Source organism: Myotis myotis, unplaced genomic scaffold (assembly GCF_014108235.1).
Source record: "Myotis myotis isolate mMyoMyo1 unplaced genomic scaffold, mMyoMyo1.p scaffold_m19_p_10, whole genome shotgun sequence".
Taxonomy (NCBI): domain Eukaryota; kingdom Metazoa; phylum Chordata; class Mammalia; order Chiroptera; family Vespertilionidae; genus Myotis; species Myotis myotis.
The window spans coordinates 75720339-75735391 of record NW_023416314.1 but is presented as its reverse complement, the minus strand read 5'-3'; the positions used below and the strand labels follow the sequence as shown (position 1 = coordinate 75735391).

General features: G+C 39.2%; 1 protein-coding gene across 1 annotated transcript in view; it reads right to left on the bottom strand.

Annotated features, from left to right (window-relative positions):
* The window catches only part of CSTF3 (cleavage stimulation factor subunit 3), a 72266-nt gene extending 57479 nt beyond the window's left edge, over positions 1–14787 (bottom strand). The window contains exon 1 of the mRNA XM_036326294.1: positions 14586–14787. Coding sequence (XP_036182187.1) covers positions 14586–14612 — 27 coding nt within the window. The 5' untranslated portion in view covers positions 14613–14787. The remainder of the gene's footprint in view (positions 1–14585) is intronic.
* Between the last annotated feature and the right edge of the window lie 266 nt (positions 14788–15053).

Here is a 15053-nt window from a genome sequence, read left to right as displayed (position 1 = left end):
TTCTCTGAAAGTTTTAGGAACCCACAAGGTCCCTAGACAAACTTTGAGAAGCACTGCTATAGGGCATTCATCCTGAGCCATAAAGCATGAAATGATATGAACGCTTATTTTGATAGAAAAGTTTAAAAATGTGACTCAAAAACTTTATATACAGCATAATAAAAGCTATAAAATAAATCTACAATAAGAGATTTAAAGATTGTACTAAAATGTTTAGGGTCATGTGGGTGATGGATGATAAAAGTATAGGTGATTTCCCTCCCTCCTTTCTATCTTTCAGTATTTTCTAAACCTTTAAATAAGGTAGTTATATATATATATATATATATGCCTAAGCAACCATTTGACCGTTAGCTATGATGTGCACTGACCACCAGGGGGCAGACGCTCAATGCACAGGCATGGAAACGTGAGACAGACTGATGAATCTCAAAGGGAAGGGGGGTGTGGGGAAGGCGGGAAGAGATTAACCAAAGATTATATATGCATACTAGAGGCCCGGATGCATGGTCCCTCAGCCTGGCCTGTGGGGATCGGGCCAAAACCGGCAGTCCGACATCCCCCGAGAGGTCCCCGATTGCAAGAGGGTGCAGGCCAGGCCGAGGGACCCCACCGGTGCAAGACTATATTTCTACTAGAGACCCGATAGTAGAAATATAATCTTAGTAGCAGCTAGCACCCGATGCATGAAAACAAGTATTAGTTCCCAAATTGTTAAGAATACTACTGTGTACCACAAAAAGAAAGCAATTCTCAATAAGTCAGATAAATGTTAATTTATATGAAGTTTCATTCTGCGTTTTTTCAGAACTTCTGGAAATCTATAGTGATCCTACACATTAAAAATATTCAAGCCCAGCCAGTGTGGCTCAGTGGTTGAGCACTGACCTATGAACCACGAGGTCATGGTTTGATTCCCAGTCAGGGCACATGCCTATGTTGCAGGCTTGATCCCCAGTAGGGGGCAGGAGGCAGCCAGTGGATGATTGATTCTCTCTCATCATTGATGTTTCTCTCTCCCTTTCCCTCTCTGAAATTAATAAAAATATACTTAAGTATCCTATATAATAAAGATGTACTATGCAAATGGTTGTTATGCCATGAAGTGTAACGACCGACCACGTAATGATCAGATCACGGATCAGACAGGAGGGTGGGGCAGCAAGCTACAAGCAGGCGGCAGAGAGCTACAGGAGGGGGCAGGGCAGCAAGCTATAAGGGGGATAGGGGGACGGAGGGAGCTACAGCAGGGTGGGGCAGCGGGCGGCAGTGAGCTATGGGCGCACAGATTCGTGCACAGGGCTACTAGTGTGTGTGTGTGTGTGTATATGTATATTCAACAGAGGATAAAGAGGAAAGCAGTTGAAGGGGCACTTGGGATACAACAAAATAGACCTATTTCAAGAGTTTACTTCTTGAAAAAAACAAACTTTAAAATAGGATCTTAATTTGTAAGATACCATTACACTAGTGATTCTCAATCCTAGCAGCACACTGAAATCAACTGGGAGAAAGAGAATTTAAAAAGGAAGAAAAATTTACTCTTTGTGACAGCATGGATGGACCTGGAGAACATTATGCTAAGTGAAGTAAGCCAGTAAGAGGAAAAACTAGTACTATATGATTTTACTCATATATGGAATTTAATGAACAAATTGAACACCAAGCAAAATAGAGACAGACTCATTAAGAGCAGGGAGACAGCTTGGGGGTGGGGGGAGCAGTGTTATAAGGGGGAAGTGTTGGAGGAATTGAGCAAAAAATAAAAAGGAGAGAACTCACAAACATGAGCAACAGTGTGGTGATTGGTGGGTGGGGTGGGGGTGGAAGCGGGAAGAGGATAAATGGAGATGGAAAAAAAATAAAAGAAAACCATGGCTTCCAGGGCTTCCTAACTTTTACTGGTGCCACAGAACTTTCCAGTGAAGTTCTATGTGAAGCCTAAGGACCCTTTCTCAGAATAATGTTTTTAAATATATAAACTCTGAGGGATTTCAAAGGAAACCAATTTTATTAAAATATTATTGAAATATTTTTTAAAACGAAGTCTTATGTAGTAATAGATACTTAACACATTAAATAACAAGATCCAGTGGCGAGTCTAGTGATGAATGCAACAATATGTTGAATATTTATGTCCCAATCATAGCTGTTGCTAACACTACTAGTGCGGTTTCTTGCCTATATTCATGATTAAAGAAAAGGCTAAATTTGAGTTGAGATTCGTGAAAAGAAAAGGTTTATATTACCCATCCAAGTTCAGGGAACCCATAAAATTCTATTCACAGACACCTGGGGGAAAGGACCCATACAAAGGATATTGTAGATCAAATGTGAAAAAACATCTATGTCCGGTATTAACCATCACTCCTCGTTAACTAATAACTCAATTGCATAAGAAATATAATTAAATTACATAAAACTGCTAACAGAACCATGGCTCAGCTCTTTATAAAAGCTGTTACATCCCTATTTTCCTCTGATCAAGGATGTAGACAAATGTCCATAAAGTAATCTATATAGATAATTCTCCATCAAGTGCATTAATTAACAATGGAAGCTATCCAAAATGACTAAAAGTATACTCTGGTCATTATGGACATATTTAATATTTAATTCTCACAATAAAAAGTCATCCAGCCCTGGCCAGTTTGGCTCAGTGGATAGAGTGTCGGGCTGCAGACTGAAGAGTCCTGGGTTCGAGTACAGTCAAGGGCACGTACCTCGGTTGTAGGCTCTTCCCCATCCTAGGCCCTGTTCAGGGCTCGTGCAGGAGGCAACCAATAGATGTGTTTCTCTCACATCGATATTTCTGTCTTTCCCTCTCTCTTCCTAAAGTCAATGGAAAAATATCCTCCAGTGAGGATTTAAAAAAATTAAAATTAAAAAAAAAGTCATCCATCCTTACAGCTATGAACCATTTGGGTAGCTAACAGCACAATGTCTTTGTTTTCTGGCCTGGTTATCATATTGCGATATAGGGCAAAGTAAAATTGAAAACTGGACAGTGTGTTAGTAGTATCTACAAGGAGATTGCCCCTCCTTAAGGAATGGATTATATATACTCTGGCCAGGTAACTCAGTTGGTTAACAGCATTGTCCCAATACGCCAATGTAGCACAGGTTTGTTGATCTCAGGGCATACTCAAGAATTAACCAATAAATACATAAAGAAGTGGAACAACAAGTCAATGTTTCTTTTTCTCTCTCCCTCCCTCCCTCTCTCTTAAAATCAACTTTTTAAAAAAAGGAATGGAGTTGTATTATTATTTTTTCCTGAATCTATTGACAGATCAGAGGAATAGGTCACTTTAAAAAAACTTACAGCAAGTTTCCAGTGCCTATTTATAATGGAATGAGGTCAGAACCCTGATCACTATGGCAAGAGAACCACCGTCCCCTGCTTATGTGTCCCAGAACATATTACTATAAGAAACTCTATTAAAATCTACCTTTTGCCTTTGTAATAAACTATAATTCCATTATCACTCTCTATATGTTAATGGGGAGTAGGATGGGCCCCAAATCAAATAAACATAACAAAAACTGGACTAGTTTCCAAGGCATACACATTACCGATGATATTAGTAGGACTTTGGAAACTTCTTTGATATGTACAATATTAAAAACCAGAAAACCAATGCAACTGTATGGAGTATACAGATATACATAGTAACATATACAATTTCAAATGAGTACAAAAATCAGAAAAAAAATGTGAATTTAATGATGTGCTTTTTTTTAAAAAAAAAAAAAAGTATTTTTATTGACTTCAGAGAGGTAGGGAAAGGGAGAGAGAGATAGACACATCAATGATGAGAGAAAACCACTAATCGGCTGTCTCCTGCAGGCCCCACACTGGGGATCGAGCCCACAACCCAGGTATGTGCCCTGATGGAGAATCAAACCATGATCTCCTGGTTCATAGGTAGATAGATGCTCAAACATTGAAGCACACCAGCAGAGCTGTCAGTTTTTCACAACTACTGAACCATTTTACTTCTCATCAGCGTGTTATGAGGGTTCCAATTTCTCCATCTCCTCACCAACACCTGTTATTTACTTTTTTTTTTAAATATATTTTATTTTATTTTATTTTATTTTTTTAAATATATTTTATTGATTTTTTACAGAGAGGAAGGGAGAGGGATAGAGAGTTAGAAACATCGATGAGAGAGAAACATCGATCAGCCGCCTTCTGCACACTCCCTACTGGGGATGTGCCCGCAGCAAGGTACATGCCCTTGACCGGAATCAAACCTGGGACCCTTGAGTCCGCAGGCCGACACTCTATCCACTGAGTCAAACCAGCCAGGGCTAAATATATTTTATTGATTTTTTACAGAGAGGAAGGGAGAGAGATAGAGAGTTAGAAACATCGATGAGAGAGAAACATCGATCAGCCGCCCCCTACACATCTCCTACTGGGGATGTGCCCGCAACCCAGGTACATGCCCCTGACCGGAATCGAACCTAGGACCCTTCAGTCCGCAGGCCGACACTCTATCTACTGAGCCAAACCGGTTTCGGCCTGTTATTTACTTTTTGATGAACATAACCATCCTAGTGTATGTGAAAAGTATCTGCATTTTCCTGATTGCTAATAAAGTTCAGCATTTCCTTATTGGCCACTTGTATATCTTTGGAGAAATATCTATTCAGATTCTTATCCATTTTTAATTGGGTTATCTTTATTACTGAATTGCAATAGTCCTTTCTATGTTATAGATACAAGTCCTTTTTCAGATATATATTTTATAAAAATTTTATCCTATTCAGTGAGTTGTCTTTTCACTTTCCATGCTTAACCTTTTGTTTGTTATGTGAAGCTAACTCAAAGAAATTGAACTTAAGATACTGGCCTCACAGGCACCATGCAACAATTCTCAAAACTTTGTAAAGAATGACTTTTCACTCTTCAATACTAAGGAGACAAAGAATTATTTTAAAATGAGCGTTATTTCTACCAAAATTATTATATTAAAAATAAAATTTAAAAATTAATTCAATTCATTTTTAAATAAATTCATTTAAAAAATGTTTCCAAAGCAAAAAGAAAATAATGAAAACAACAGCACTGACTTACTTTTTTGTGTGATTCTCTATCTAGCTCCATGGTCGGCAAACTGCGGCTCGCGAGCCACATGCGGCCCTTTGGCCCCTTGAGTGTGGCTCTTCCACAAAATACCGGCTCTCCCACAAAATACCTTCTGCACATGGGCCACGAAGTTTCAATCGCACTGTACGTGTGCGCCCGCACGTGGTATTTTTGTGGAAGAGCCACACTCAAGGGGCAAAAGAGGTGCGGCTTGCCGACCACGGCACTAGGGAAGTAAAACGTGGACAGAAAAAAAAGGCAGTATTCTTTTTCTAAAGAGCTATCTTTGTGGTAAATGAAGAAGGTGTTATTCTAGAGGTCACACCAAAATTATGTTAAAATACAAGTCAATGAAAGTTTAACCCAAGTGTAAGTGTCAAAAGTATGGGGTGGTGGTGGTAAAGGATTTAAACCCATATAAGCAATTGACCATGACCAACAGAATAAGCAGAGGATGAGTCTCAAACCTGTTTTTTTCAGAATTTTCCACTGTTCAGGGTAATGACTGACTATCGTAGAGGGAGGAAAATCAGTAAAACACTCTATTAAAAGCCTAACCATTCTCAAAAAAATTGCAACTTTTCTCCCCACTTAATTTTATCAAGAAATGTATTCAAACCGAAACCGGTTTGGCTCAGTGGATAGAGCGTCAGCCTGCGGACTGAAAGGTCCCAGGTTCGATTCCGGTCAAGGGCATGTACCTTGGTTGCGGGCACATCCCCAGTAGCAGATGTGCAGGAGGCAGCTGATCGATGTTTCTCTCTCTCATCGATGTTTCTAACTCTCTATCTCTCTCCCTTCCTCTCTGTAAAAAATCAATAAAATATATTTAAAAAAAAAAAGAAAAGAAAAAAGAAATGTACTCAAGAAGAAGAAAAATAAATAAGTTAAAAAAAATGTAAAACAACAACAAAAAAGGAATTTACTCAAAAACAACTTCTGAAGTCCAGGTATCTTCAACCCCTATTAAGTGGTTTGCACACTTTCATTTACACAAAAATCACCTGTGGTACTCATCTAGAATATTATGAACCTCACTTACAGAATGAGTTATAGTATGTCTGAAGTTGGGGTACAGCACTTACACATCTAAAAAGCACCTAAATGATTATGATGGAATGAATCAAGGACTCCATTCTGAGAAGCACTACCCAATTTATCTATTCTGTAAATAAATGTTTTCCAAATGCTGTTTCATTAAAAAAAAAAGTGGCATCAGACCTAAGTTATTTTTTTTTTTTGGCTAAAGCATTAAGAAAACTGCACATACTATACTATACACTTGAAGTCTCTTAACAGGTAAACTATAAAAATTCAAAAGTAGACTAAGGTAGCCTGGCCAGTGTGGCTCAGCATCAACCCAGAAACCAAGAGATCACCGGATTGATTCCCAGTCAGGGCTCATGCCTCGGGTGCAGGTTGGATCCCTAGTAGGGGGTGTGCAGGGGGCAGCCAATCAATAATCTTTCTCTCTCACTGATGTTTCTTTCTCTCTCTCTCTCTCTCTCTCTCTCTCTCTCTCTCTCTCTCTAAAAGTCAATAAAAAGCATGTGCAAGTACAGGCCTAACTAAGCCAAATAATATGCCTAGAGAATATAGCACTTTATGTGACAGGTAACATTAGGACTGGATGCCTGCTTAGTCCTGTGTTCCTTTACCAGTGCAACAGAGCTCTGCTCTACTAGATGACTTTGTTATGAATCTGAGTATGTATCCTGCATATAATCCCTTCAACCCTTTCAAAAACTAAAAATCTACTAAACATGCAAACAATCCAAAAACTTAAGAAAAAAATAGGCTAAAGGTTACTGATCCAAATAATTATACTTATCATATTTGCTTATTTGTCTCCTAGGAAACAAATAGATACAAACTACAAATAAAAATCTTTATCTTTTAGAATTTGAAAAATGTAGCTTCTTTAAACCAAGAGTAGCCAAGATATTAAGTCATCAGATAAACTAAGTGGAACAGAAAAATACCAATTAGAACATAGTTCCGCCTTCTGGCTTTATTCAGTATTTACTGCTTATTATAAAATATCTACTAATCTAAAAATAGTTTAAACATTGGCCCAACTCAAATTCCTTTTTAGATTAATTCTCACATTATTACCAACTATCCTGCAAAACAGAACGACTCAAATTCACAGGTAAGTCTTGTTTAAAGAGAATCAGGGACAATGACAGAAGACCTTAAATTTATGAACTGTTTTTGGCAATTGTCCACTTAATAGGCACAAACATCTGAATACAGATGTTGTCCCAGAAGGTCTATCCCAGTGATGGTGAACCTTTTGAGCTCAGCATGTCAGCATTTTGAAAAACCCTAAATTAACTCTGGTGCCGTGTCACATATAGAAATTTTTTGATATTTGCAACCATAGTAAAACAAAGACTTATATTTTGATATTTATTTTATATATTTAAATGCCATTTAACAAAGAAAAATCAACCAAAAAAATGAGTTCGCGTGTCAGAGGTACACCATCACTGGTCTATCCAGTATGTCAACTCTGGTATTCCCAGAAACTTCTGTAATCCTAACACTGAGAGAAAGCAATCTCTCTTAAGAGTACCTTTCTGCTGTACCTCTAAGAAAAACCAATAGTTCTGTAAACACAGATCAATCTCTTAGAAACAATCATTGCCAAAAATTCTGTACAAGTGGCCCTGAGCACAAATCCGTGCCCAAGTAGCTTGCTGCTACTTGCCTCAGCTGGCCGCCCCACCCACCATCGCTCATAGCTCTCCCACCCCAGGTAGCTCGCTCCCTGCCCTCCTGCTGATGGATCATTACACATGATGTTGTAATGACAATTTGCATATTACCTCTTTATTATGTAGGATAGTTCATATGTTAATGAACATTAACAATAAAGACCATGCTGGAAGAGACTGGACAAAAATCGTGCACCTATGGATGAGGACAGTGGGTGGGGAGTGAGGGCGGAGGGTGGGGCGGGAACTGGGAGGAGGGGAGTTATGGAGGGAAAAAAGAGGAACAAATGTAATAATCTGAACAATAAAGATTTAATTTAAAAAAAAAAAGGAAAAAAACAAAACAAAAAAACAATAAAGACCAAATCGTATTTGCCTGCCCAAACTGCTATACTAAATAAATATCACTTAAAAATAGGAGGGGGCCCTAACCGATTTGGTTCAGTGGATAGAGTGTCAGCCCGAAGACCGAAGGGTCCCAGGTTAGATTCTGGTCAACGGCAAGTACCTTGGTTGCAGGCTCAATCCCTGGCCAGGTTGGGCACGTGCAGGGGGCAACCAATAGATGTGTCTCTCTCACATCAATGTTTTTCTCTCTTTGTGGCTCTCCTCCCTTTCTTCCACTCTCACTAAAAATCAATAGGAAATTATCCTCAGGTGAGAATTAAAAAAGAAACCACAAAAAAAACAAAAAAAGAGGGGGGAAAGTAGAAAATGCTATTACAGATTTTGTTGTTAAAAACATAAAGATAATTGGGTTCAAAGAAAACATTATCTAACATACATTCTTGGCCCTCTCCCTCTCTCTTCCTACCCCCCACCCCACACACATTCAGTTTGGCTTTAAAATTAACTAGCCAGTTTGGCTCAGTGGATAGAGCGTCAGCCTACGGACTGAAGGGTCTCTGGTTCGATTCCGGCCAAGGGCCATGCCTGGCTTGCGGGCTCGGTCCCCAGTGGGGGGCATGCAGGAGGCAGCCGATCCATGATTCTCTCTCATCATTGATGTTTCTTTTTTTTCTTTTTTAAAATATATCTTATTGATTTTTTACAGAGAGGAAGGGAGAGGGACAGAGAGCTAGAAACATCGATGAGAGAGAAACATCGATCTGCTGCCTCCTACACACTCCCCACTGGGGATGTGCCCGCAACCAAGGCACAGACCCTTGACCGGAATCAAACCTGGGACCCTTGAGTCCACAGGCCGACACTTTATCCCAGGGGTGGGCCAACTTTTTGACTCGAGGGCCACAATGGGTTCGTTTTTTTTCTTTTTCTTAATATATTTTATTGATTTTTTACAGAGAGGAAGGGAAAGGGATAGCGAGTTAGAAACATCGATGAGAGAGAAACATCGATCAGCTGCCTCTTTCACACCCCCTACTGGGGATGTGCCCGCAACCCAGGTACATGCCCCTGACCGGAATCGAACCTGGGACCTTTCAGTTCGCAGGCCTACGCTCTATCCACTGAGTCAAACCGGTTTCGGCCACAATGGGTTCTTAAACTGGACCAGAGGGCCGGAACAAAAGCATGGATGGAGTGTTTGTGTGAACTAATATAAATTCAAAGTAAACATCATTACATAAAAGGGTACGGTCTTTTTTTTTTTTTTCCTTTAGTTTTATTCATTTCAAACGGGCCGAATCTGGCCCGCGGGCCGTAGTTTGCCCACGGCTGCTCTATCCACTGAACCAAACCAGCCAGGGCTCATCATTGATGTTTCTATCTCTCCCTCCCTCTTCCTTCCTCTCTGAAGTCAATAAAGAAATATATTTAAAAAATAAAATAAAATTAGTTGGCACTTCTGTTATCTCTTAACTGCTAATAAGGACTAGTAATTACCCAACAAAATAAACCAGGCTTCAGGTTTCAACACTGTGGGTGTTTCATCTCCCTTTCCTCATTGATAAGTATATAACAGAACACACATTTTTCATTTTCTATCTCTCCACAAGCTTATTTTTCCCCAAAAGTAAAATATTGACTTATGGCCCTGAAGTGGCAATTCCTTTGAGCTTCTTCAAGTCATAACATTTTTCCAAAATAAGGGGCATTTTCCCAAAATGAGGATCATTTTGTTTATATTTGAGCCTTCCCCTAATTTTAGAATAGGCTATATATAGTTTGTTTAAAAAGTGAAGTCTTATTTCCAAAAGGTAAGAATGTAGAAACATTTTAGGGACTTAAAGGTTCATATCGATTGACCTGGCCTAACCCATTTCTCCCCCTCTTATCCAATAAAACTTTATAAACCATCCATTTACACCCCAAATATTTTAGTTTTTATTAATTATTTATGTACTTGTTTTCTCAAGAGATTAAATTATTTGAGACTTTGTAACATATAACACATAGCTTTGGTCCAAATTAATCCATTCATTTACTTAACACCCATATGTATTTCCTAGGTTTGTAAGATGCAACAATAAGTAAGGAAGCACCTTCAATCCAAGCTCAAACTCAGTAGAGGAACGCTAAACAACAGTCTACTAAACACTGTAGGGAGTAGTACACAATGTAAAACAGAGCTAAGGAAGAATGAGATCAAAAGTTGAATTGAGCAGTTAAAAAAAGTATCTACAAAATAAGACTATAGCCATAATTCCACAAAGGACGAAGATGTACTTTGTTGGGAGTAGGGGGGAACCTAAATACTAGTACACACAGTCCTGTCACCATTAAACTGGTAAAGACAGTAAACATGAACTCTAGAATACCCACAAACACTGGAAGATCATTTAAATAACTCTAGAAATGCAAACTTCCTTCCTTACAAGAGTAAAAAAATTTACAATAAACCTTAGCAGTGATTTTGATTACAATCATTTCCCACTTTCAAAGGGCACAAATCCAGAGATTCAGTACCAAGAAAGAAATGAAATGATCATCCATATTTTGAGTAACAAATTATAAATATTGGGTTTATTCAACAAACATTTTTAAGCTTCAATGCTAAAAGGCTAAAAGAAACCCACACTTCGTTATCTTGCAGGATTCTTTGTCTATTCCATCCCTTGACACCTTTCCAAAGCAAATCCATGTTTCAGAGTGGTTTTGATTTTTTCTTATTATTCTTCACATTTACTTAGTCTCTTTTTTCTTGTCCATCATTTCAGGCACTCCTCTTTTCCTCTGAATTTTCACTGACTGCTGTCTTACACTTAATAAAGCAAGCTAGTTAAGCTAGTTAATCCATAATTAATCATCTCACTCTTCCAGGTATCTTTTAGAATTTGCTTTAAAATAATGGAGGTGGGAAGAACAAGTGAAAGTGTGGAGAAAAACAAGATTTGCTATGAGTTGAACTCTATGATAGGAACATTATACAATTCTTTCCTTTTTTGAATGTTTGAAATATATCATTAAAAAACTGAAGAAAGTATTATATGAAGATGACTCTGTTGGTAATGAGATGTCAAAAAATGTTTTTTAGATTGATAGGAAAAAGATATAGGAGCTACCATTAAAGTTGGGACAAGATGAACATCCAAAAGAAAATGGTTATAACTGATTTGAAAACATGAAATAAAGAGAAACCTATAAATTCACAGTGATACTCAATAATCTTTGAAAAGGAGAAAGGGAAAAAAAGAGGAAACTTCTTTACAGAAAAATATGAGCCAGTAAGTAGAGACAGAATATTAGAATTTTTAAAAAACCATTTTCAGCAGGGAACAACTACTAAAGACAGACCATCCTCCCTCTCAATCCTAAAAGATTTTAGGGGTGAAAATCTCTGAGGGAAGAATGTTACAGTATAGTAAGAAGCTAGGAAAATTCCAGGACAAACGGGATAGGAAAACTAAGATAGCTAAACAGCAGTTTGCAGCCACCTAGTAAATCCTATCTTCCCTAAACCAAGGACACTCAGGGGAGTAAATGATTTGCACGTCTCCCCAACCAGAAGGTAAATAGCTTAAATCACCCTACTCAGGGACAGATAACAAAAATCCAATCAGGGACATTTGTCAACCATACCCAAGGACAAAGTAAGAGAATAAATCTCCTTTTGGTTCACCAGCATAATGCTTAATATTCTATTGACCCTCCCCTAAAGGCCTAGCTTTTGAAACCCCTGAAGAAGGTCCCAGCCCACTGTCCCTCCAGAGAGCATGTCTGTGCCATTCCCCCCGCCCCTTCTCCCACAGCACCTACCTCCTAATCTCCAAGGGACCCCAGGAGATTTGTAACCAGGGGAGCAATGGGCACTGGTAGCTCCTCCCAGGCTAATCCCCCAAACCTATCTCCAAGGCCCCCTTTTCTCTGACTTTCCAGTGAGTCAAGCAGCCCAGCCCAGGCTCTCCTGTTGCTTCTTCTGAGCCCTTCCTTGTTTCACTGTCCTAAGTGTTTTTGTTACAGTCAAATTCTTGCTTGCTTTTCCAAAAAAAAAAAAAATTCAATGATTATCTCCAATGTAATAACTGCTTTATTCAATGATTATCAATTGATAAGTAACTAGGTAGATTACTGAGGAACACAATATCAACCCAGATTATTAACTGTAAAGGGGAAAATAATCTTTTACTCATTGTAAAAGTTACAGCAGTATCCCCCTAACCAAGTGATCAAACTTAAACATCACTAACAGTGGAACAATCTAGCATGAAATAAGTGCCTTTTTATGTAATGCTATAAAGTTTTCTATCCAAAAATATTGTCAAAGTTGAGTTTAGGTTTCAGGAAATACAAAAGATGAAAAGGCAAGTTAAATGACACTGCATACACAAAAATAAAAGAAATCCAAGAATATGAGAGTTCTGAAGAAAACTGTCCTGGACTCTTCAAGTAGACATACTAGGGCAGGGGTGGGGAACCTTTTTTCTGCCAAGGACCATTCGGACATTTATAGTATCATTCAAGGGCCATACAAAATTATCAACTTAACAATTAGCCTGCTATATTTACTCAGATATTTAATTAACTCACCCCTAATGCCTTGGCATGGCCAGACCAATTTTTTCTTCTTTTTTTTTGTTAAAAGTAGAGACCAAATTATTTTGCAGGTCTTATACAGCCCGAAGGCCAAACGTTTCCCACCCCTGTCCTAAGGGGGTAAAAATTGGGGGACTATTCAAAGAGACAAGCAAATTATACAATGTGAACCTTGATTAGATTCTGACAAAACAAAACAAACCCTATGAATCACATTTTGGGACAACTGGGGAAATTTGAATATGGACTGGATTTTATAAATCATATATCAATTTCCTTAGGTGGGAAAATGGCATGATGGTTATGTAAAAGCATTAATGCTGAATGATGTGGGGCTGATGCTGAATAATGGTAATGCTGAAATATGTGTTGACAAATTTGTATGGGAGATAAAACAAATACGGCAACATGTTTAACTGTTGATTTTAAGTGAATAATTGTACTGTAGGTGTTCATTGCACTTTAACTTTTTTCTGTTCTAAACAATAAAATTTTTGGATGAGGTTTTTTCCCCCCCTGTAAATTTTCACCAACATCTCTCCCATTTAAAACACCACAGTTCTGAAAAATCTGAGGTCACAGCAACATTTCAATGTCCTTACAATTTTAGAAAAATGTAAGAAATAACAATGAATTCTGGAAACTTTCAATGAAACCTCTGTATATTACTCCTCCCTTGAATCTCTGATAACAAAAAAATGAGTCCAGAAAAAGGGTAAGTGTGCATAAACAGATCTGATACACTAATTATAAGACTGCATTCTTGGGCATCATGTAAAATGTAAACACTGCCAAGAGTTTAGGACTGAAATCAGTCGATGAGCAAACACAAAATTCAGTTAGCCAGGCTTTCCCAAAATTTAGTCACACAGACTACCTCCAGGTTATAAGCTGGGGACTTGAAAATGAAAACCTAAGTGTATCTCGTTGCTATGGCAATGGGAAATTTCAGAAAATTGAGACTGCAGGCCAGCTAGCTCCCATTTCAAAAACTACTTACCTAAACATATACCAAAACTTAAATTGTAAAAACTAATTAACATCTATCATTAAATATCAGTTTTCATCTTTCAAACTAAAAGGTAAACACTATCCCACAAAATTCTGAATAAAGAGCAAAAGAAACAAATTATCTAAAATTGTTCATTTTGAAATATTTAAACATCACTTATATCCAGTATGAACACCGATGGTTTTATTTAGAGGGGCCGAAACAGACTTCTCAGTTTCGACTTATCAAATTCTGCAATATCTGTCTCGTGCGAACGAAAATGAAATGTAAACAGGAGAGATAAAGAAGGAAGTGGGAGAAAGCCACAAAATCCCCAACTCTTACCCCGCAAAACTCTGCTCTACTCCCAGGCTGTTTCCCTCATTCGCTCGAGCAAGCGTCTATTTTCCCAGCTTAGTCTAACCTCACATTATTTCTCGGGCTATTAACCTATTTCTGGGTACAGTATATATATATCGGAGAAGAGGCGGGGGAAGACTGCCAAGTTTTTCGCTATCAGCGAGTACATGTTTCAACAATCAATTCCTACCGAAATGGTATGAAAGGAAGGCATCCAACCGAGGTTGTCCCACGAACCTAAACTGGTGGAAGCAGCTTCCCCGTTACTGTCTAAACCGAATGTACTCATACTAATGCCTAAAACAGAAAAGCCGAAAGATAACTGTACATCTCAGTCAGCTCTTGCGCCCCATTCCCACCATTTCTCTGTACTCCGTGCCCCCTGGTCCCCTTCCTCAAGCGAACATGGCTGGAGAATCAGGGCGAACAGAGACATGGAGAGAAGAGGTCGCCACGAGGCCCCACCGCTCTCCTTCCTCACCTGCTCCGCGGCGGCGTCTCCTGACATGATCTCAGATAATTAGAACGCGCAAGTTGGCCCGAGATGTGAAGCTAGGGAAGAAAAATTAAACTAAAAACCACCCCCAAACCAATAAAGTCACCCCCTGCCCAGCAGGGCCAGACGGCCAACACGAAACGCCACCGCCCACTCAGCTATGAATTAAAATGGCTGCGCCCCAGCCGGTCGAGGGGAGGCGTGGCTTCGGTATTAACTTCCGGGGCAGTGGGCGGGGCTAAGAGCGCAACTCGCCGGTTACTCGGCCGCGCAGAAGCAGAGATCCCGGGGGCGGGTTCCTGGCTTGGGATGACGTCACGGCGCTGGGCTGCGGCGACTGTTGCGGAACTGGCTGCTACCGGCTAGGAGGCGGGAAACTTGCAGGAAGGCCCGCGCGGCTTTTGGAATCTCATTATCAAGCTGTGGGTCCCGGTTCTTCACCGTCGAATCCTG